Here is a 23,629-nt window from a genome sequence, read left to right on the forward strand (position 1 = left end):
TATTTCCCACTTTCTGACAATGTATCTGAGGTCTGATACTGTGGGCATTCGGCTAAGCTATGCTTTCTGTCCATCGTGATGTCATCACTGAAATGACTGCCCTTTTATTCTGGGAGGTGATTGTTTTGGAGTGATGCTGAGGCAGTGCGCTTTGGTGGGCTTGGTCTGTAGCTATCTGTTCTCGGAGCAGAGAAACTAATTGTTAGGTTTCTCTGTCTTCTATGTTTCAAAAAGCTTGATTTTTTTGAACTTTACTAATTTTTCCACTGTTTTAAAGTACACCTTCTACCATTTTGTTACAGGTCAGTCATGTCATCCTTTCAAGAAGTTCCATCTTCAGCTAACACTTTGCAGACTTCCAATTTTGCACATGTGATTTTTCAAAATGTGGCAAAAAGTTACCTTCCGAATACACACCTTGAATGTCACTACACTCTGACCCAGTTTATCCATCCTCATCAGAAAGACTGGGTTGGAATTTTCAAGGTAAGTAAAGCTTCTTCTATTGCTATTTTTCGAATGTTTACGGTGTTTGTTCTCTCTTACCAGATTAAAAAAATTTAAAAAAATTACAACAACAGTAAAAGCTCCCTCCTAAGATTAAGTGGAATAACATTTCCATGATGTATTGCTTCTTGCTGTTAGAGTTCTGTAACACAAGTTTTATAACAGAGATCGAACTGGTAATCAAAACTAGAGGAATGAGTACACTTTACACTTTAAGTCCGCTGGAGTAAAGGGAAGGTGTGATGTGGTGGTGTCATGCAGACTTAAATTAAGCTGATTTGAGAACAGATGCGTGGGCACAGTGACGTTGTGAACAGGACTATATGAAGAGTGTAAGCCAGAGTAAGTGTGATGTACATGGAAAGAACAAAAAGTAAGCTGGAGATAGCCTGACCAGTGTCCCGGACTCATTTTGGTTGCTACACCAGGCTGAACAGTATAGATCTCCAAAATTATTCAAAACAGACCCTTGAAAAAAAGAGGAGGGGTGAGGCCACATCTAAGTTGCCACACATTAATTATTTGATTTATTTGAAGTTATTTTAAAAAGTGAATATGTTTTCACTTATAGGATTAGAAATAGATTAATTCTTACATCTGCTTCTCTTTAAGACCTTGATCTATGTTTCTTTGTCAGTATGGCTCCCTAGCAGATGATGCCTAAACTCCTTACTAGAATGCTTAATAGAAATTTTGAGTCAGGCTTTGAAAGTGGTGCTTTGGCAGTGGGGAAGGGAGAATGGTAACAGACTATCTTGGTAGTGGAGGACCTTTCCCTTAGAACTGTCCATTGCTTAAGAATGTAAATCTTTATTCAAGATTAATTACTCTTCTGCAAAATTGAAATACTGTGCTCTATAACAAAGTGGAAGCATTTTTAATGGTACATGCAGTCACTGTACAGTCACTGAATTGTGTGAGGGAGGCATTAACTTACAAACAGATGTTTCTGTAGTGGGGAGTCTTTAAACATGTGTGTACATATATTGATTATCTGCAGAGTTTTGACAGCGTAACTGAGCACACTTGAGTGTTTAGTTAACTGTATCAATGAAACTAAAAAATCTTCATCAAAACTTTAAAACAGGTGCTGTTCATATTACACATAAGCATTTTGAAATTAGTTAAATGTAACAGAAGTGAATGTTGTGGCTTTCTCTCTTGTTCTAAGTGGGGGAGACAATCAGACAGGACCCTAAAAATACTAACTAGGAAAATTAAAAAAAAAGGCACAAAACAGGTTTTCAGTGACTAAACAAAATGCTGTGTACAGTGTTGAGGTATCTTTGATTGCATCTTGACTGTGATGATAGATTTCGTAAATGATTGAGGTCCAAGTTTTTATTCTACTTTAGCAGTGGCAGGTAATGCAGCTTTGGCAGTCGTGTGAGGAACATGTTGAGCTGGCATGAGGTAGTACTACTGCTGAAAGAAACAGCTGCTGCTTTTATGCAGGGTGGCTTATTTCTTGTGCTTCTTCTCCTTTATCTGAAACAAGCTCTTGTGTGATGAATCAAATAGGGAATTCACTGAGGTTAAGAGTAACATTTTGGGACTGGACTTTTTTAAATGGAATTCCCCAGCTGAATTTCCAGTTCACCTAATTCTTATCAGCATGAGGGAAGGAAGCATTGTGAGATGGGGAAAAAGAATGAAAGTTGTTTGCTTTTTGTGACTGTCAGCTTATACTTAGCAGGTGTTAGGAATATCCTGTCTGAGTGTAGTTACAGTACAGAGTTACATGGAGCCAGCTGTTCAACTGTATCTGTGTCTACTCGTACACATACATGTTTATAATGTTTACAGTAAAATAAATGCTGAAAATATAGTTGTCTTGGGATAGCTAACATACAGAAGTTGTACTGTACTGTCATCTGAGTGTAAAAATGAGTGAATTCTAGAGAACTGATTGTTCCTGGACAATCAACAAACCACCCAGAGGTGGTTTGAAAACAGATGAAACAGACAGGGTTTTATCAATTACCTTTCTAAAACATAAGAAGGATGTGATGCATGTTTAGTGAAGTGATTTTTTTCAGCATTAAAAAAAGAAGCAAAATTTTGACTAGTTATGAGAACAGTAATTAATGGCCTTCTGTATTGGCCTAGTATGCAAGGAAAGCAAGGCTTCTGTGACACAACTCGAGGCATTGATTCACTGACTGTTCACGTAGAGGGAATAGAAATCCTTGTCTTTCTGAGCTGAATAAATGAACCTGTTTAAGCTGCTGTCGTTTAACCTTTGCCTGGAATTGCACAGAAAGTTTTAGTGTTGTAATAGTGAATACTGGGCAGAGGGAAAAGGTACCAAGTTTAAAAGCAAACAAAAAAAAAAACCCAGACAAAAAACCTTAGTGGTTTTTCAGTTTAGCACAGAAAATGAATGGAATAAGATCTGGCCACATGCCCCACTCCTCCCCCAAACATGTGTTGGTTTTGGTTCTAATGTTGACTTTTGTTTCATTTTAGGGGGCAGTAGCTTCAGCTACATTCTGTCCTGTGTTTGCTCAACCAGTTAGCTAGGATTTTTTTTATTGAACTGAACAAAATCTGTAGGTTACATTTTAAGTGAATGATTTTCACTTAGGTTGCAAGTCCAAGTACATTTCTTCAGCAGCAGTGGTATCTTGAGTTGACATTGGTTATTTGTATCTTTATGTTATCCTGTTTGTTTTGCTAGTCCAGTTAGTTGTTTGTGCAGCTGCACAGTGAAGTGGATCAGGGAAATGATCTTCCAGAAAAATACAGCCCCTCCTCCCCCAGCTTTTAACCACCTTGTTTCACAACTGCTTGGTTCTTGAGCTTGGTCGCTGTCTGATGCAATGGGCAAGTATATGGGCATCGCTGTGGTGGAAGCAAGTGGACTAGAAAGGTGTGTGGGAGAAGGGCTATGCCTGCTTTATTAGCATGGCTGCTTAATGTAGAGTGACAATTTAAGCTTCTTTTCCAAATCTTTGTAGATTTCTGTTCTGAAGAGCAGCTTTTGCAGGGTTTGGTTTGTCAGTTTGTTTCCTTTTTAAATGGAAACGGAGCTAATGACTCCAGAAGCAACACCTGGTTTCATATAGATTCTTAATTTCTAGCTTGTGAGATTTTAAAAGTTTCCATGGTATGCACTACATGTCTAATAGTCTCTTTGCATTTGTGATCATTGTAGTTGCCATTAGTGCTGTGCAGCTTATGTGGAAAAGTGATGTTAGAAATGGAATCCTTGGTAGGAACCATAAATTGCTTATGTTTCTTTCTGTGTGTCTTACCGTGGTTATTAATTCATTTATGTGTTTGTTACAGAACTTCATTTTGCTCTTCATTGTATCAGTATTTTCTGCCTGGTATACATACTTTTTGACTTGCTAGGCTTAATGCTTATGAGGGTTTTTTTCCCCCCTCACTAGGAATGTTTCCAGTTTTGTGTGTTGCTGCGTATTCCACTTTCATCACTGAGTATTGGCTTTAGTTTTGTACTGTGGCTTCAGTGAAAGGTGCCATAGCAGGTTCCATGTTTGCAGTTGTTTATTGACAGATACCTTCTTCTCAAGGACTTTTTACAAAGCAACTTAAAATACGGAGCCATGGCAAGATTAAGTACTGCCTACCTGATCTCCATCAGAGGTATCAAAAAAGTCTTGTTGGGAGGTAGAGTAAGTCTAGAACTTCAGACCTGAGCTAGGGGTTTGTAGCATACAGCATTATGATAAAGAACTAAATAAATTGGCAAACAAATAGCAGTTCTTTTTAAAACTTGACAAATGCTACCAACTTCTCTGCATATGCTGTGAATGAAATGTGGTTTTTATTTTTCCCAGCATGATTTAAGCTGCTGAATGTTGAACTTTTGTAATGCTGACTGTAAGGCACTTTGTGGTGGTGGTAGTAGATTTAATTAAAACTGTTCCTAAGAAAGTAATTTTCTGTTGTTTACAAAAATGCAAACCCAGTGTTCCTACACAACATTACCCCTCTAGTTTATAGGAGAATTATTTCAGATATACCAATTTTCTTACAAACTAAGTGTATCTAAATGCCTCTGTACTTGGTTTTTACTGAGGAAGAACCTGTAACAGGCAGTGTTGTATGTAAGTACTGGCCTAGTACTTGGCATGGACATCCTGAGCCTGAGTCCCTTTTCATGCAGTTTTTTTTCTGTGCAGAACCACCTCATGGTTCTTAGTGTGGAGTCAAAGGGGAGAAGACTTACCGTTCTTGATAGATTTTGTAGGAGATCTGTGCTCCCAGAGTGATCCAAACCCAGTGTTCCCTTCTTATTCTTCTCTGTTTCTCTCTGATTAATCAGTATCTGGAGAGGCCCTTAGGGTAATCCAAAAATCTAAACCTTTGAAATAAGTTAAAATAATATGTGCAGTACATCTGGTTGCAAAAATGGTCTGTCTGGTAGGTGGTCCCAGTCTCCGGATGGGGAAGTCTACATCTTGTGACTTTATTTCACAATAAAGTGAAATAATCATATGGCCACGTGATATTTTTATGCATTATTAATGCATAATGTGCAGACTTGCAGAAGTGTGTGAAAAACCTGCTTGGCTTTTGGGAAGAAGTGCTTACCCCTCCAACTAGGGCATATGTGTGGAAGTCGGACTGACAGATGTTCAGTATACAAGGGAGACAAGTTTAATTCACTTCTCAAAGGCACAAGGAAAGAATGTTAAGGGCATAATAAAGATAGTGCTTTGGGAGAGTAGTGTTAAAGGTGGGGCTGTTTGTGGAGGATATCATCATACTTTCTGGATTTCTGAAGATTTAATTTTGCTGAAGACAGCATGCTGGAAAGACCTGCAATACCAGCAGGTAATCTTATATATGCTAGGCCAATGGGTTTGGTCTTGCTGTGTCATTAATTAACCGTTCTATCAAAACTCTTCTGTTCCTTGGTTCTAGTTGGTAGTAATTTACATGACTGTTCTTCTAGGATGTTGACCTAAGTTAGAGACATGCTTTGATATTGCCTGCCTTGGTGTACCTCTGGAGAAGAAAAGGAAATTTTTAATTTGTTAATGTCTTCATTTTAATATCCTCAGGTTACAAATGGTGGTACGATGTTCCGGAAACTTAACATAGGGGAAAAAGCTGCATGAACAGCATTTGGAAGATGTTAGTAACTTCTTAAAACACAAAAAGTGCCTGCTTTGCTCTGAGAGGGTACTCAGTATTTAGCTACTCATTGTGCATCAGCACAGTACCTGTATTTACGTGCTACTTAATTTGTCTTTTCAGCCTACAGACCTCAGAATTAACTTGTCTGTGGTCAAAAACCTCTGTAACAGAATTTAACAGTGGATTTAACGGACACCTAAGAAATAGCTTGGTGGTTGTGTTGTATCAGGACAATATAGATACGTTTTTATTTAGTACTCTGGGTTATTTAGTCTCCTTTGGACTTCAAATAACAATACAACATGCGTGAATTGTTTCAACGTTCTGATTTTGTCACAGATCTTTTTTTTAAGATCCCAATTACTTCCATATATAAAGATCATGTTGAGAAGTATAGCACAACAGCTGGATCTGCTGTTGACCACATGCCTATTGAAATGCAATTTTTCTGGCATGGAATCGTCACTGCACAGCAAGGCATGATAGACAGAGGAGTGTGTAGTAGACAGTATGTCCTGTTGTTAAAATAGTTGGGAATAGAATTAGCAATTCTCAAAACATTCTGAATTCCACTACATCCACAAATTAGAGTGATTCTGTTTAGTTTGCGATTTATCACCTTTGGAAAGATGTGTCTTAAGTAACCTGAGGTAACTCTTCTGTTTAAAAAGAAGCCTGTGGCCATGTTGCTCACTGTTTCTGTACTAGATTGAGAATGATAATCTGGGTTTACCTGACGTTACCTTTGACAAGAAATTTTGATGTTTAATTCCAATTGTCATTAATTTTCCGATACTGCTTGAAATGGTAGGTTTGTGGGGTGAGACAGAATTGGCATAACAGTGCTCAGTACCTGGTAACAATTTTGAAGGGAAAGATTGTGCTGATTTATATTTTTCAAGAAATGTGATAGTAAATAAATATTTCACTTAAAACCCACACACCTTTTTTAATATGTTTTCGTGCTTATCTCTTAATAACTTCTTTATTCTTTGATCTGTCATAACGCTTCCTTGGACAGTAATTTACATGTGTACCAGGTTTTCTTTCAGAGATTTCATATTGTTTCAATATTTATCTTGAGTTATACCTAATAAGTGAGAAAGTTGATCCTGTGGTCTAGGCATTCTGTCAATGTCATTTTGATGTATTCCTGTGAACTATGAGGTAGAAATACAACCAACAAGAGATGATAATAGGTTAGGATACTGATAGTACCTTGATACTGCAACCAGTACCATATGTTCTCGATAGCCTAAATTAAAAGATTGCCTGTACGCGTTGGTAACATTCAGCAGAGATGGATCTCTTCAGGTCTGGGCATGAGAGAACATATTAAGATTACAGCTATTCATGAAGAGTATAGAGTACCTTGCAGCCATCTTCTATCCCAAAATATTTCAGCTTTAGGGCTCCTGCTCTATAACATTCTTATCTCAGTGTGAGGGGTGAGGTCACATCTGGAGTGAAGTCTTAAATGACTTGAACTGAATGAATTAAGTCCAAGTTGCATGTGGTATAAGGTGATCACAGACATACTAAAAAGCCCAGAGGTTGTAACTTTGACTTCACTGTTTACTTATTTTGAAATGTCGGTGCCTTAATGTTACTAATAAAGTAGACTTTAAGTATTTTTCCTCATGTTCTGTTCTGACATCTTTGGTACAGTTTGATTCTTTCAGAGTTGGCATCTGTATATTGTTACTTGATGATGCATGCATTCAAAAGTGTATCATGTCAGTGTTAACAGTATGATCTTCACTGCCCCTGGATATCTTAGTTTTTCCATCTGTTAATTGGCTTCGAAGCACTTGTTACCTGTAACTGCCTTTGGTGGACTGTTAGAGGCTACAGCAATGCGAGCACTACTGTGACTTTTAAGTAATGTTACTTGAAGTCAGGGTTGTGGGACAAATCAAGCGTGCTGTGGTGGAGCAGTCGCCTCCTAGAATACTGGCCCAATTGCATTTTGCTTAGGTGCTGGTGTTCTCTGTGGTCAAAATGTTTCTTACCATGTGAGATGTGTAAACACTGCTGATTTACTGTTGTCGGTAATAATTAGTGTCTAATGTACGTGGAAAGCCTTCTGTCTGTAATTTGGCTTCTTTCAGAGGTAGTTTATTGTCTTCTTGCAGTACTTAGTTTAGATTGTAATTTGGCAAAGTAACCTGTGTAGTTTACCTTCTGAATTACAAAAAGGGCATATTTTTTTACTCCAAAAAGTTTTGTGGGTTGGTTTGTGGTGGTTTTGTCATCATTGTTTTAATATATTTGGTATTTAAAAAAGGGTTTACTGGTTTTGCCAAAGCTGGTTTGGCTAAACAAGTGTTTGGTGGGTTTGCTTCTTTGATCTGCCGATGTTAGTATGTGTGTTGTATAGATAGGTAAGATACTCTGAACGTTGCTGTTCTTCCAGTTGTGTAAAAGCTTCCTGAGGCCAGGGAAGAAAATGCCAAGTGAGCCTCCCTTATAGGGGTCTTTCTTTAAAGCACTCTCTCTCAAGGTTGGGTTGACTTTATTATAAGAGGAAAGAAATCACAAAATAAAAACCCAGGAAAGTGTTTATTTTCCATGTTTATCTGAAACTTAAGAAATTAAAAATTAAATTTGAAGTAACGCCTATGGTGCAGACTCTGCAGTTGTAAGGCAGATCTCTCTTCTAAGAAAAGCTTACATTCCTTGTAAGACGAGTCAGATGAAGCTTAAAGGAGGTACAGTGAAATACGATGATTTTTTTTTTTCCCCCCCCAGTAATATATTTGGTAATTCATTATTGGCATACAGACAGGCGCACAGATTGTGCTCCATTCCCTCCCGTTTATTTTTCTAGTCAGCTTATTTTCTTCTGGCTTTTTTGTGTAAATGTACTGTGGGTGAAATGTAAATATGGGGAAGCTAATCGCACTGGGTGGCATTTCAGTAAGAAAGGGTCTTGCATGTGCGGGGCAGCATAGAAAAAGAAAAAAATGTCCATGATGACTACATGCCTGTTAATTAGTAGAAGGAAAGCCTGTCTGGTATGGGTATTGCAGACAGTGGTCTTGTCCCTACTTGCCCAGCCAAACTGTAGAGTACTTGGTCTTAGACAACTTCACCTTTACCAGGCTTCAGCATTTCCACTGCAACTGCAGAGTTGATTTATAGAACTAAAAACTAGTTTATGATGTCTTAAATTGAAATAAGCCTTTTTGCTCAAAAGTCGGAAATAGGAATATAGTGAACGGATTACTCTGTAATGGCCTATTAAAGCTTTCCGTTTTATGGAGAGTGAATTAAACAAAGTGAGGATTGTTTCAGTAACACATTGTTTGTACATAATAACATAATCTGGATATGACATGTTTTGGGAGATGTGGTGTTTAGTCATGTGGTTTTGGTTTAAAAATAAATTGAAAAGGTGAAAGTAGGATTTGTTTTCTGAATTATTAATCTGTTGGTTAACCTCTGGAAAGCAAGAGTGCTGGAATTTATGCACAGCTTTCTAAGTTGGAAATGGATTTCTGAGTGGAGTTTGAGAATTAAATGTAGAGAAATAGAGAAGATACAAGGTTAGTAGCAGAGATGTTATTTCTAATTCTGGATATAAGATTAATTATTTTCTTTTCGTGTTATTTTAGGGAAGTTGCGTCATCTGAGTCTAACTTGCTCTTTTGCCTAATAAATAAGGACATTAATGTTTTCTGAGTTTTTAAATCTAAGCAGAATGTTGTCAGTTTTCAATTAATTCATTGAAAAGTAACAGTATGAGCACAACCAGTGCATCTGATGATGAGCTTGAGTTCACAAGAAGTCTTTTGTGTATTCTGACAGGTCATTCACCTTTTTCTTCCTCTGAACTTCAGAAGGTTTTGTGCTGGAGTTCTTGTGTAATTTGTAAGGTTTCTGAGCTTGAATGTAGGTATTGTAATGTCTGCCATGACCCATGCCAAGTTTTTAAATTAGGCTAGTAAACTGTGCCTCTTCTACTCCTTCTGGCACACGGAGTGTGTCCCATTGAAATTTCTCATTTATTTAAGGTTTCTGATGGTAAGAAAGTACTACTGTGCATTTGTTTCAGCTTTTAGCACTTTGATTAGAACTTGCTTTTATGTTAGTAGTTGACAATACTTTTTATTGGTGTGTTCTGGGATTTTTTTTTTAATTGGTACGTAAAGTTGTTGTCATTAAACAAATTCCAACTGAGCTTTTGTACAGCAACAAAGTCTGTAGCTGTTCTGATTCTGATATTGTTTCACTACAGTTGCTTTCCTTTTGGAAGTCTTACTCTAAATTTATAGGACCTCTTTTTTTTTTTTGAGTCAAATGCTTTTCCAGTTAACAGTATCAGTTAAAAAGGAAAAAGCATATTATAAAAGTATTTGTATCTGGCTTCTTTGTATGCTATTTTAATTGGCATTCTAATGAAAGTGTTGGGTTTTTTTGAACTGTGGTTTCACATCTTAGTACATCAGAATATATCCTTCATTGCAAAACAGGACTGTAACTGCGCTGAAGCCAAAAGAGGAATTAAGTGTGGATTTCCACACATTTTGCCTCATTTCCAGTTTAACAGCTTTTAAGTTCTCATTATTAATGTAAATAAATATGCTTGTAGCTTGAGTAGTTAGATCATAAATTTTTAGAACTTCATCAGTAAATGCAGACAAAACCCCAAAATTATGTAATAGAAGATTTGATTTTAAATATATTTTTATAATGACAATTTCTCTCAGTGACTTTTTAATTATTACTGATGTTCAAATGCAGACATGAAATCTATGAATCTTTCTTGCAAGCATTTGTGTGTTTTCAGTAATGTTTTCTTGAATACAGGTACTCACTGTTAGTCATATCAGCTGTTTTGGCAGGTGAAATGGTCAAACTCCGGTTCTTACAGCTCTGGACATTTTTGTCTGATAACAGCAGAAGACTGCACTTTCTCTGTCCTTGTTTTCTGGTGTGTCATGCCAGTGCTGTTATTTTTCCACTTTTTTTTGTTTTGTTTTGTAATAGAAATAATACTGTAAGATGATAGTAAATAATTAACCACTTATTTCTGTTTTCTACTTCAGTCTAAAAGTGTTAGGGTATTGTTTGCTTGTTTTTAAACTTTTCAGCAACTAGAATTTGAATGAATTGAAAAAAGACTAATAGACACAAATTTGTGATAAAACTTCTGTGGAGTATTTAAATAGCATCTGTATTTGCTTTTTAACATGCACTGATGTTTCAGCAGAGTACTAGAGAGAGTCTGGACACAAAGTAAAGAAGCAGCCCTGCTTCCTTCTATTTTTGTGCTGAGGGCTTCCCAAATATTGGAGAATTTATCTGCTTCTGCTTTTCAGAGTAATTTCCAGTTCTAACATAAAGTCTGCATTTGAAATTTTTATTCTACTGTTAACTGCTCTGTGATTTTTCTTGGAGAGTCCTGTATAAATAAGCTTGGATGTATGAATAATCAAAATAGATACAGGATTGGATTTTTTCCACAGAGTAGATTCTGTGTTCCTGCTGTTTCAGTCCAACTGTGGTAGGGTCGAAGGAGCCCCATCACCCCAACCATCAACTGCAAAAAGTTTTGTGAGGTGGCAGGATAACCATTAGCTGCTACTTGGACATAGTGCTATGGGGAAAATACTTCTGAAAATGGAAGACTAGGGTTAATTTATCTGCTTTTAATAAAACAAAGCTTTCCTTTGATTTTTTGAAGTTTGAAATTAAGGAATATGCTGGTGAGGGAAGTCTTTAGTCTGTGCTCAGGTATTGCTACCTCTAATTTCTATAGCTCTCAAGAACTACAGTATGCAACATTTTTTTGTTTTTACGTTTTTTAAAAACGTACACAATAACTAAATACATTCATTTTTTTAAAATGTCCTCTCAGTCTTTATCCTGTGTACACTACTGATTGATAGTATTTACTCCATGTTAAGTTTATTTAACCACACCTACCTGTTGAATTATCTGATTTCTTAAATCCTGCACTATTACCAGGAATATGTACAAAGCACAAATTCTTATGTTTAAGAGAAAAGCTTCAACTTGCCCTCTTTCAGTATGTCCCAAGCATAATTCTATGGGCCAGTTGCTGCAGTGGTCTTGTCAATGGAGACAAAACAACCTGAACAAACCCCTGCCAACAAAGATAACACAACCACCTTATGTGAACATGTGCCTTAAGTAGCAATTTTTCTCCTGTCCGTGTGGTGCAGGTAACGTCTTCACAGCAAATGATTCTTGTGGGGGATCTGGACTCCTCTTTCCCCTCCGGAGAGTAACCTGGAAGGTAGTCTATATTTGTAATAAGGTGTTGTTTCTTTTACTGTTGGTCAGAGCAATGGTCCAGCTTTTCTGATTCCTTCATTAAAATGAAGGTATTTTTTCCAAGCTACTGGACCTGAAGATGATGAGGATGCTTGTTCATTTTGTTTCCAGAGCTACAGTGTTTTGTTTTTCATAGAAAATCATTGTGGGACTATTGACAAGTATTCCTGTCTTGTTAGTCATTTTCATGTTTTTGTTTATTTCCTCTGTAGCTTTTGCCACTAGTTTTTGTTTATCTCAGTTTTTATTTCCATTGCTTTAAGCAGTCTTAAAATTTCTTTATATGCTTTCAACCTTATTTTTAGGCAACTATTGGTTTTCCTTCTGAGCTGAAAGAAATACCTTTGTCAAAGGTCACATTTAGATCGTTGCTGAGTCATCCAGTGTGTGTTTATAGTCTTATATCTGTTGCCATAGAGGTGGTTATGACTCTGTAGGAGTATTTTGTATTTCTCGACCACTGTGTATTCAACCTAGGCTTAGTAAAGAGAATGTTGTCAAAAGCTATAAAGTAGTAAAATAATAAAATAAAATCTGTCAGCAGGTTTTAATGAAAACTTTAAGATCTAGATCCTAGACCTATAATATCCATTACTTTTCTTTTAATTTTGTTCTCAGCATATCATTGCTTTGCTTTTGCTCCTTGTTTCTAAGAAATAATCCTATGGAGGTCAATGATAATCGCTGTTAAGTAGGAAAGATGTTGAATAATGTTGCTAAGGTAACTTGCTTTGCTGCAGAGTACACAAACTTCCCCTTTTTAAATGCATGCAACTGCCAGGAGGATGGGATTTGTTTGTATTTCCTCCTCTGCATTGTCACGTTTCGAGGTGTGCAGGGGAAGACCCTCATCTGAAATCCTATGCAGTGAAAAGAGCCACTGGGTAGTCCATACCTTCTGAGAACTTGGATGTGGCCCATTAAGAAATAAATGGATTCTCAGGATCATTAGAGTGTAAGACGAGGAACTTCGGTGAGCGAATCAGATGGTAGGTGACATGAAGGAGGGGGAACTGATGGAGAAAATACGTGCAGGGTAAATTTCCCAGGGTGTTGCCCACTAGCTCTTGATGTGTCACAGCTCTCTTTACCAGTAACCCTTGAAAATATGGCACCTGCTTAGAAACAGTTCTGCTGTTCTTTGTCAGTCTAAACGTTTTCTTTTTTCTTAAGGGTGGCAACACTTAAAACCCAGTTCTTAATGCTTTTAAAATAATGTTGCAATGTATCCTTTCTTAAGGAGGGTTTGGTATGAACTTAGTTTTAGAAGTTTTATCTGTATGAAATCATGATTGATAACTTCATCCTTTTTTGGTTGGGTTTTTTTCTGGATTCCCTGGATTCCTCCCCCCCCAGCACCTGGTCTCTTGAAATGCTGTCTTACCTGATAGAAATTGATAGGCAACTTGCCCCCTTTTGTCATCACTGTCTTCAAGACCGTACACCCAATTACTGATAAATCATACTACATCTAGATTTTGACAAGGTTTTTGGTATTTTTTTTTAAGTCAGTGAAATCAAACATATCTATTGTTCTTCTCTGTTACCATTATGCTGTTATTAATATCCACTGCTTTACAGTAGTTTCAGGTTTGGAAGCATGTATTTCAAGCTTGTTGGAATATATTTCTTAAGAGGATAGCATTTCTTACTGCACAGAGCTGCACTCATGGTTAAAGTCTGAAAGATATTTATTGAAGTTAGTGGGAAGACTGAACCAATTTAGCTGAGTTAGGTTTTTGGGCAAAATTTTTTTTCCTTGCAGATGTAGCTTGTATGTATGGAAGAATTAGCATTCCAGTGAAATGCTGGTCTTCAATATTGCAGAATTTGTCCAAACAGTGCTAGTTTAGCCCTCTCAAATTTGGCCTTTTCAGTAGAAGAGATATCTGTTGTTTCGTTCCTCCTTTTTGTTTTCTGATGAACTTGTTGCCTTGTGGACACAAAACAGTCGGCATTGGAAGTACTTAAGCTAAGAAAACCTCACTATAAACTTCAGAATTAATCTTTTTGTGTTTTTAATATACTAACATGTGTCTTTATAGAAAAAAATAAATGTTCCAAACAGTAGTTTAAAACTGTCTTGTGTTTTAATTTATATAGACCTGTTTATTGTGTTAGACCCATTTATTGCCTTAGGTAACAAGCTTAATAAAATTCATGCTAAATCTTTGACATGCTTGTTAAAATATTCTTGATTTGTAAACATTGTTAAGTATCTTTTTATTGCATGTCGAAGCAGAAATATGCATATTACAGTATGTTGTAAAGGCCAGACTATGGTATCTTAACTGCATAACAAATTCTTCTGCTTAATGTTTTCTCTTCTTGTTGTGGTTTATTTTATTTTAGGTTGGTTGGAGTACAGCAAGAGATTATTACACATTTCTTTGGTCCCCAATGCCAGAAAATTATGTGGAAGGATCAACTGTTAACTGTGTGCTGACTTTTCAAGGTGAATATAAAGCACTCTCTACCTGTATTTTCCAGCCTACACAGGCTTTAAAATATTTATCTGCTCATGACAGTCCTGAGGGCTGTGTAACCGTTCTAGACTTCTACAAGCATAAATTGGAGAAGAGTTTTCCACACTTCACTGTGTGAAGTTCAGTCTCATTTTAGATGTCAAGGAAATTGTAAGGGCAAGTATGTGACTTGGTATGTTTTTACATAGTAACAGACTATTAATGACTGATAGAAGCTCTGCTGGAAACTGTTCAAATACAGAAAATGGCTTTGTTTAATTGGCATCGTTTTTTAATCTTGGCGTCTCTTAACACATTGTGTCTTTACATTGTCTTTAGTCTCTGGACTTTAAACATCATTCTCGATGTAAAGAGATCCTTGTGAGAGAATAAATACTGTAGATGGCAGTTTGCTGAAGTTTCGGAGTTGTGAGAGTAGCAGAGGACATATGATGGTGAGGAATTGATGACTGAAGTTTTTAAGAAAAGAAAGAACAAAATTAAGAAGTAGCTTCTGTGTAAAGGTGTGAAGTTATGAAGATGGCAGAGCCATGCTCCTCTCGTTAAATATGAAGAGAGACAGTGGCCATAGACTGTGGTCTGTGGGGTTTACATCTGGCGTTAGGAATAACTTTTTTACTGAGAGGGAGTAGTCCAGCACTTGAACAGATATCCCTGCTTTGGAAGGATGAGAATTCCACACGCTTGATTAGACACAGCCATGGCAGTCTCAGACTGGTGCTGGTAAGTCACTGAGTGGAAAGTTTGACTGAGTGACCTCCAGAACTTCTTTCTGCCAGGTTTTTCAGCCTGGGAAAGAGAAATAATCGGAAGTGACAGATGTCACTAAAATCAGCTACCTATGGCATGAGTGGATTATCTATTGTTCCTATTTAACAAAGTAGGATCCATTGATGTAAGCTACCAAGTGACAGATTCTAAATGGAGATAGAGTTGATACTTGTATAACACAGTTAATGTGCAGAACTTCTTGCCCCAGAACACTACAAATGTCAGAAATGTGTATAATGTAAAAAGAGTGCCTCCACTAAACTTGTTCAGTGCTCTCCTGCTTACTAACAGAATTTTATGTGCCATCTTATGTTCTTTTTTTACTTCCCACAGTTGGCTTTAGTCTTTGTGTGTGTATTTATTGCTTAAAATATATAGAAAAATAATAATTGAAGTCCTGAAATGACTTCTGTGTTAGCTTGTTGCCTTGTTAAAGCTGCAGATAGTGATAGCTTGGATGAGTTCACTGTTCTTTCTCTTACTCCAAGTAATTTTTTTCTGGTGCTGTCAATGATGATCATGTGATCTGACCACTTGAAATCTGTGAAAAGTACAGGTGCTCTGTAGGAACTGGAAAGAAGTTGTTGGTTTCTTTTACCAAAATTCACTGAATGAAATTGGGTTGGACTGAAATTCTAAGTGACCTAGAAACCTAGGACTCTACATGCCGTTATCAGTCCTTTGCACTTAGGAGTTTTACCACACACGAAGAGACCCATCTGTTACATTCCATGCTGACAGTCTGCCACTTTTATAGAGCTGCCAAATTTAATCTTCATTCAGACAGTCTCTTAGTTGTGTTTGGCAAGATATTTTAGTGCTGCTGAGATGAGATCAGTAGAGCTTACAGGAGCTTAATTAGCTGAGATAAATAGTAAATATTGTGCAGCATGCTTTAAATATTTTTTTTTTTTAAGATCAAGTAGGTGTGCTGGAACAAAATAATCAGGAGTTCTTCTCTCCAGTACATGTTAGATACAAGAAAAAAAAGACTTTAAGTAGTTTTAAAATCAATTTGCCTGAACCAATATTAAAACAAGCTGGAGCTGTGAATTAATTGTTTTGAATTTGTTTCTGCGCAATGTCACCTTAATTAAGCATTGAATCAGGTAAATTGAACTGCAGTATGCCATAGGAAAGTATAGTCAGGTCCAAAAGCACAGAATCTTGTGGTTTTGAAATAAAGATACTACTTCCTGAGCTACAGTTAATAAAGTGTAAGACTCATGGAAACGTGAAGTGCTTAGTACAAGTGCTGTCCGCCTAGCATGTGTGATGTTTTACCATTTGTAGAAATAGCTAAGAGTACCAGGAAAAGTCTTGCAGGAGCCTGGAATACAGGTTGGTGAACAGAAATTAATGATGTTAGAAAGGGAGCAGATTGAGTTCTGGTGAAATAACCTTCTGGACTGAACATCAGGCGAGGGTTTATTATGCTAGTATCATACCCAAGTTGGCTTAGGATATCTGATAATTAAGTGTTCTGAATTTTTTTAACCATTAAACTGGGTAAGGCTTGGTTTCTTGCATTTAGTTCTCATTAGTTCTGGAAAGGATTGTTTAACATCCGCATACACTAACATGTGAAACCAGGTGATGCGAGAGGCTCGATGTTAAAGTGTTACTGGGCAGCCGTTCAGCTGAATAGTCAGAAATTCTTCTGAAATATTTTTTTAGCAGCATGCAGTATTACATAGATACAAGAAAGATGATTTATTCTTACTTTGCAAAGTCTAGAAGAATTTTTTTTCAGTTTTGAAAAATAAGCTCTTTTTAAAAATCCCTCCCCCTGCCCCCTCCATACTTGCAGCTGGTTAGCATTGTGTCGTCCATTCAGAGCATTCCCATGCTTTGACATTTTAAAATAGCGAAAGTAAATTGTGGTTACTCCCCTGAAAATATGCAAAAAAATTGAACATGATAAAGCTGCAGAGAGCTTGTCATTTCACGTTATTCTGTCTGTTGTCTTTGGTTGTATTTCAAGGCCAAGAAATTGCTTACTCTTTGTACTGTGATCATACAACAGTTAGATAACAATGTGGCCCTGATCCAGCTTCAGGGCATCTCATTGCTAATAATTCTGTTTCATAAATATAAACAGCAGCTATTGCCTAATGGTGTGTAAGGTGATGTGTACGTGTAGCACCTGTTACCTGACACTGTTTTGGTGTTTGTCATAAAAGCTAGGAGAAATGGTTGGGGGATGAAAGTTACTATATAGGATGACTTTTCCTTTCTGCTTTTAATAATTTATGTGCCTTACTGAGGTATTTAACAGAAAATTCCTAAGTCCAACAGTATCTCATAATCTGTTTCCAGATGGAGACTTTGTAGAATGTTTTTTCAAATATTGATTTATTTTGATAGGATATTATCTACCAAACGATGATGGAGAATTTTACCAGTTCTGTTATGTGACTCATAAAGGAGAAATCCGTGGAGCAAGCACACCTTTCCAATTTCGTACTTCTTCCCCTGTTGAAGAATTGCTCACTATGGAAGACGAAGGAAACTCTGATATGTTAGTGGTGACCACAAAAGCTGGACTTCTTGAGGTTTGATTCAACAATTCTTATGATGTTATCTTCGTATTTATCTTTTATATATATACATGCACTCACAGGTTATAGTATTGAAGAACAAACCAGGAGCAAAAATCCTACATATTTAAGTGTAATGTACATATTTCTGGCTTGTTCTCCAGTATTTGATTGGAGTTTAGGATATTTGCGGCTTAAATGAGTAAAGATTTTAAACTGATTACAGGTATGCTATAGCACTAAACATAGACTGGGAATCATAGGAGAGCAGATAGTTGCCCGTATCTCCCATCTGTACTCTCCAACTAACTGGAGAAAGGTACCTTTGTGTGAAATGGTGCTCATTGTAAGGAGGAAAAAAAAGTATACTTTTATTTGTGCACGAGTGAAGAGCCTTAGAAATGAAGTTGAATAATTGCTGGTGTCTAATTGTGTTAGAATAGCTCTTGTTTTATTTAAAGCAGTGTTCTCTGTGCCATGTTCTTTGCTAGATGGATGTGATTAGACTTGTGCGCTTACATCCAGAGTCAGGGTGTTTCCATTTGCTTGTTGATAATTTGTAGGCTGAAAACTACTTAAAAATAAACCACAACCTAGGCCTACACCCCATCCAAACTCCCCAAAAATCCCAGACAAAAATAAACCCCCAACAGAACCAAACAAACTTGATGCTGGGTTGCTTATTGGAAAATTGCTTAGTACGGTTTCCTTACCTTGCCGTCAGATGTTTTATCCTTTTGTCAGTTGCATTTAGGCATATACATGCATGTGTATTCAATCTACAGTTTTCAAAATTTAGGGATAGGAGACAGTATAGAGATACATCAGGATATCTTTGCCTTTCAGATACGTACTCCTGGTACTAAAGAAAAATATTTTTTCAAACCTTTTTGATTATCTTTCTTCATAGAATTGTAGAATGGTGTGGGTCGGAAGGGACCTTTAAAGGTCACCTAGCCCAACCCCCCTGCAGTGAGCAGAGAAATCTTCAACTAGATCAGGTTGCTCAAAGCCCCATCCGAAATGACCTTGAATGTTTCCAGGAGTGGAGCATCTGCCACCTATCAGGGCAACCTGTTCCATTGTTTCACTGCCCTCATTCTGAAAACTTTTCTTCCTTATATCTAGTCTGAATCTACCACTTTTTTAGTTTAAAACCGTTGCCCCTTGTCCTATTGCTACAGGCCCTACTAAAACGTCCATCCCTGTCTTTCTCATAAGCCTCCTTTAAGTATCGAAAAGCCACAATTCACGTGCCAGTCCTTCCTTTTGGCTATGTGTGTGTTCATTTTCTTTTGGTGAAGTTCCTCAAACGTCGCTTTAGAGTATGTGTTTCTGCACTCAACAGCTGTTTATTCACCAAGCTGTCATCATCATAATTAGCTCCTCCATAGTTGCTGTCACTTGGGAACAGTAAAGTCACTTCACTTGAGGAGGGAAAACTTCAGTATAAATCAAGATGCTGCGAAGTGTGTTGTCTAATGGTAATGTAGTACAACTCAGTTAAGGCAATGACCCTTCAGAAACTTGGGAATAAGGGGAAAATAAAAAAACCTAAACAGAAGACAGATTTTGTGCTTCTGCTCAAACACTGGAGTAATATTATCCACTTATTTCGTAGGCATGAAAGGGAGAAAAATTGTAAGAAAACAATGTTTTTGTTTTTACAGTTTAAAATTGAAAAAATAATAAAGGAAAAAGAAGAGCTGTTAAAGGTAACTTCTGTTCTGGAAAAGGAAACCACACAACTCAGAGATCAAGTTGAAAGACTCGAAAAAGAACTTAACCATGAAAAGCAGAGATGTGACCAACTGCAAACAGAGCAAAAGGTTAGTTGTTTAACTGATTAAAGTTGACTTAGAATGCCTGTAATCTCCTTTTTCAAGAACCAGTTAAACTGGGTGAAAATCAGCTATCAAAACCCCTCAACAGTTAGACAGACATTTACACTAGAATAGGTCAGTTCCTATTAACCTCCTGCCACTATTCCTTTTATGTCGTAAAATGGTTAAAATATTTAAGGCTTTTGGTACCAGGCTTGGTAAGATAATCGATGACAACTGTTACCAGATGTTTGACATGTAACTCTGGAATTCACAGTGGAAAGTAGTTGATAATTTAAAGTTTGCTTACGTTAACTTACAACGGAGGAAGGCTTTCCAAAAAAACTCCAGTTAAGTAATAACTACCTAAAGCACAGGGTATTAAAAACAGTCAAAAATTTTGGTATTAAAAGCAAAGATCAAGATGTAACAGGGAATACTACTGCCAGGGCACACAAAGAGTGAAAAATAACTAGTCACTTCTCCAAAAAGCTTCAAAAAGATCTGCAGATTTTAAAAGGAAAAAGAAGCACAAACGTAAAAATTAATTTACAGTGTTAATTGATAGTGAAAATATGAATCTAGCCTAAAACGAAGCAAGCTTAATCTGGAATTCTACATATGGTAAGGAGGAAATCTAGTATTATAAAAAAGGACACAAAAAGGTTGGCCCTAATCTATTTTTAAGCTGCTACTTTTTAAAAAACAACTTTTAGGAGAAGATTAAAAACATGTGGGAGGGAGGTGGTGACATGGACAAATTTGAAGTAATAAAGCCTATATAATTTAGCTGTGGACAGGAGTTAATAGGCTATTTCTTAGTACTAGTATGTATATGTCAACAGTTCTGCATGATACACCTTTAACAGAAAGGAGTTTGTTGGGGGAATTTGAAACTGTTGAAACTTTATAGTTTACTTTTGAACAGTCATAGTGAAATGGACTAGGAAAAAAGAAAGGATAAGATCTTGTTTAGAGAAACGGTTTTCCTATAAAAGAATAATTCTAATTTGAAGTACATGGGAGGACTAGTTTAAATCGAAGTATTAAGTATTTAGAAGAATGCATTTCATGGATTTGCAGAATCATAAACTTGGTAGATAAATCATAATGGGCTACAGAGGTACCTTTCATTGTCATTTGAGATTCTCATTTTAAAAAATACGTCACAGTACACTGCCAGTTGTAATCCACGTTAGCTTTACAGTGCTGTTTTACAACAGTTTGTCAAATGGCATTTTGACGGCCGTTTTGCAAGGACACGGTCAGACTGCGTAGGAAGAAAAGTGTCTTGATACTGAATTTCTATAATCAAAATTACTTTTGCCTTCGAGATACCAGAACTTAGGAGTTAAAATACAGTTTCGGGAATATGTTATTTTTTGGTTTGTTTCTGCTTTGTGTTTTGTTGGAAGTGGTGACGCAGTGTGAAGAACTTCTCATTCCTATTTAGCTGAGCTGTAAGGAGGTGTCTGATCTGATGCAACTCTTTACCTGTCTAGAAAATGGAAGTTTTCTATTTCTTTCTATCTAGAAAACAGAAGTTTTAGTTTTCCAACTCATGCAATCATTTTTTGTCTCTTAAGTCTTTGACAGTCTTATTTTACAACTTCTATGTTCTATTATATTTTTCTGATTTTCCTTTTTTTTTTAAATCTGCTGAGTTGAAACATCTTCTGTTTATATACATAAGCAGAATATAAATCCAGTGTTTCTCTTAAATTAATTGGGCACCTACTAAATCAGGTGCAGTAAGTGAATTTTTTCATCATTGGGAAGTTTAACAAACAATACTTTATATGTGTCTTTCTCTCCAAATTTTCCAGTCTTAAAGGTGATTTATCTTCTTTCCCTCCTTGCCTCCCTACCCTGACACATGAAACGCAGCAGTGGGTCAAGGGATTGTATGGCTTCTCTTTGCTGAGAACACTGTACAGGGCGTTAATGGATTGATTTAAAGATTCCTGAGCAGAATTGTGTAGCCCTCAGTAGGATTACAGTGCCTAGGTTTTATTTTCGGTGGGGCTTGTTTAAAAAAAACCCAAACCAAGCCCAAAAAACACTCCCCCACCCAAACCTTCCAAAACCACTCACCCCCAAAAAATCCCTGCTAACCTTGTCAGCTTCGTTTGATGTGAATAATTGTTGTTGGTGATAAACCTAAACAGCTCATTAAGGTGGCTGTCTGTTACAGAAGACTACACAGGATAACCTTGAAATGCTAAGTAATCAAAATATATTTTTATATAGCAGCAGAATCTTCACCTGTGTTTAGTGTGAGCTGGGTTGTTTTGGGCTGGCTTGTTGGATTTTTTTTTTTCTTCCTTGTCTTTAACAAACAGAATGATTGTTTTAACTCAGTAATTTTGTGGGGGTTTTATTCTCTTTTTATTCCTAGTGCTCTTCTGTCACAAAGAGGTGAATTTTTAGTTATGTTCTAAACTCTTGATAATAAAAAGATAAAACCTGGAGTTGATGAAGTTAAACTCTTAACTTATTCAGGTAAAGGTTTAACTATTTGGAGTTCTATTAAACAAACAAACAAAACAAAACCCCCAAACCTTTCAGTATACTTCAGAGTATATTAGACTAAAGAAAAGCAATTGATAGAACAAAATAGCCCATGTAAGAAAATGTAGTTTCATGTGAACACTGCATATCGTTACTTTTGTAGTTCAAAAGGAAGCTGTGATAGAAATCTTTCTCTGTTAAAGCTAAACTCCATTTAACCCCTGTATAATCCCTTAACACTAATTTTTTTTCCAAGTATTTCCATCAAGAAGTGTGCAGATAATATTTCTGCTTGTCTAAAGAGCCGTCTAAAAACCCACAGTAGCAGCGAGTGCTGTATTTAAAAAGCAGCAATTGCATGAGCAAAGGAAGTGGATACGTCTGTACAGACACATCCATTTGATTCCAGCTGAGTGCAGAGTGCTCTGTGCTGCTGACGTATTGCAACTACTGTTTGTTTATTGCCATTTGTATTGTGATAAAGGGGCCTTGGAGTTATGAACCACTTCATACAAAACCCTTGTCAAGCTGCCCCTTTGCTAAAAATCTTAGATAGTTGCTCCGAATAAACTAATGCAGGTATTTGAGCTCATATCTGTCTTTTGATCAAATACCTTATTAAGCTACCTTATATTTTTATAATTGAATTGAACAGAATCTGGACAGTGTGGTTAGGAGTCATAGTACAAAAATTGCCTTACTGTGGTACAGTGTAACAAATAGAGGGTAGATTTATGATGGAAAATCTTTGAGTTCATCATATGAAATTGTGTTCTAACAAAACATTTAAAATCCCCCTTTTATTCATGCTTATTCATATGCTTTAGGCTACGTTCCTCTTTTTGGTATTGATTTTTATAAGTCCTTTCTTTTCACAAATAGCTCAGGAGTAGTTTGGCTCTTGAGAAATGTCTGTAGAAACATAGATTCCTCAGCATAGACAGGATGGTCGTTGGCAGACAATGCCACAGCTATGCTCCAATTAGTGTTTCCTTCCCTTCTTCTTGGCTGTTTAAATGCAGTATATAGTGGTTCCGAAAACAGTTTAGGCAGGGTCTAATTGTATCTTTCCCGTTCTTCTATTTCTTCTGCCCACCTGCCCCTCTGCTTCTCCTTCCCCGCACACACTCTGTTTAGTCTCTGAAGAGGGCTATATTTTCAGCTACAGAAGCTGTAGTATTCCTCTGCAGCATTTTTCATGCCAGTTAAACCATTCCTAGACTTTTTTCCCCTCCCAGATTAGCCCTTACAGAGTGTGAAGTTAATCTGCTAATACTGTGTGGGAATGAGTAAATGCTAAATTACTGGGTGTGTTTCTGAAATGTCACATCTTTTTCTTACAACCTTCTGTTAGTGTTTCAGAGTTAATTTGGTTTTACTAGGATAATGTTCTTCAATAGCATATTTTTACTTAGAATCATGCTGTACGTACAGCTTGCTACTCTACTAATACAGCACTATTAAAATAATGTTGTAATTACTATGATTATTTTACTAAGAAGGTGACACATGATACGTGGTCACCAGAATTGTTTTAGGTTGCTTTCAACATTTCGACTTTTCCTTTTGTTTCCTG

At 36.7% G+C, this 23,629-nt stretch overlaps 1 protein-coding gene across 1 annotated transcript in view; it reads left to right on the forward strand.

The window, feature by feature from the left end:
• Positions 1–307: 307 nt before the first annotated feature.
• The window catches only part of TAX1BP1 (Tax1 (human T-cell leukemia virus type I) binding protein 1), a 52,096-nt gene continuing 28,774 nt past the window's right edge, over positions 308–23,629 (forward strand). Inside the window, 4 exon segments of the mRNA XM_010148850.1 lie at positions 308–486; positions 14,275–14,377; positions 17,547–17,734; positions 19,390–19,548. Of these exon segments, the coding sequence (XP_010147152.1) occupies positions 310–486; positions 14,275–14,377; positions 17,547–17,734; positions 19,390–19,548 (627 nt within the window). The 5' untranslated portion in view covers positions 308–309.

Source organism: Eurypyga helias, unplaced genomic scaffold (genome assembly GCF_000690775.1).
Source record: "Eurypyga helias isolate BGI_N326 unplaced genomic scaffold, ASM69077v1 scaffold6003, whole genome shotgun sequence".
NCBI classification, from domain to species: Eukaryota; Metazoa; Chordata; class Aves; order Eurypygiformes; family Eurypygidae; genus Eurypyga; species Eurypyga helias.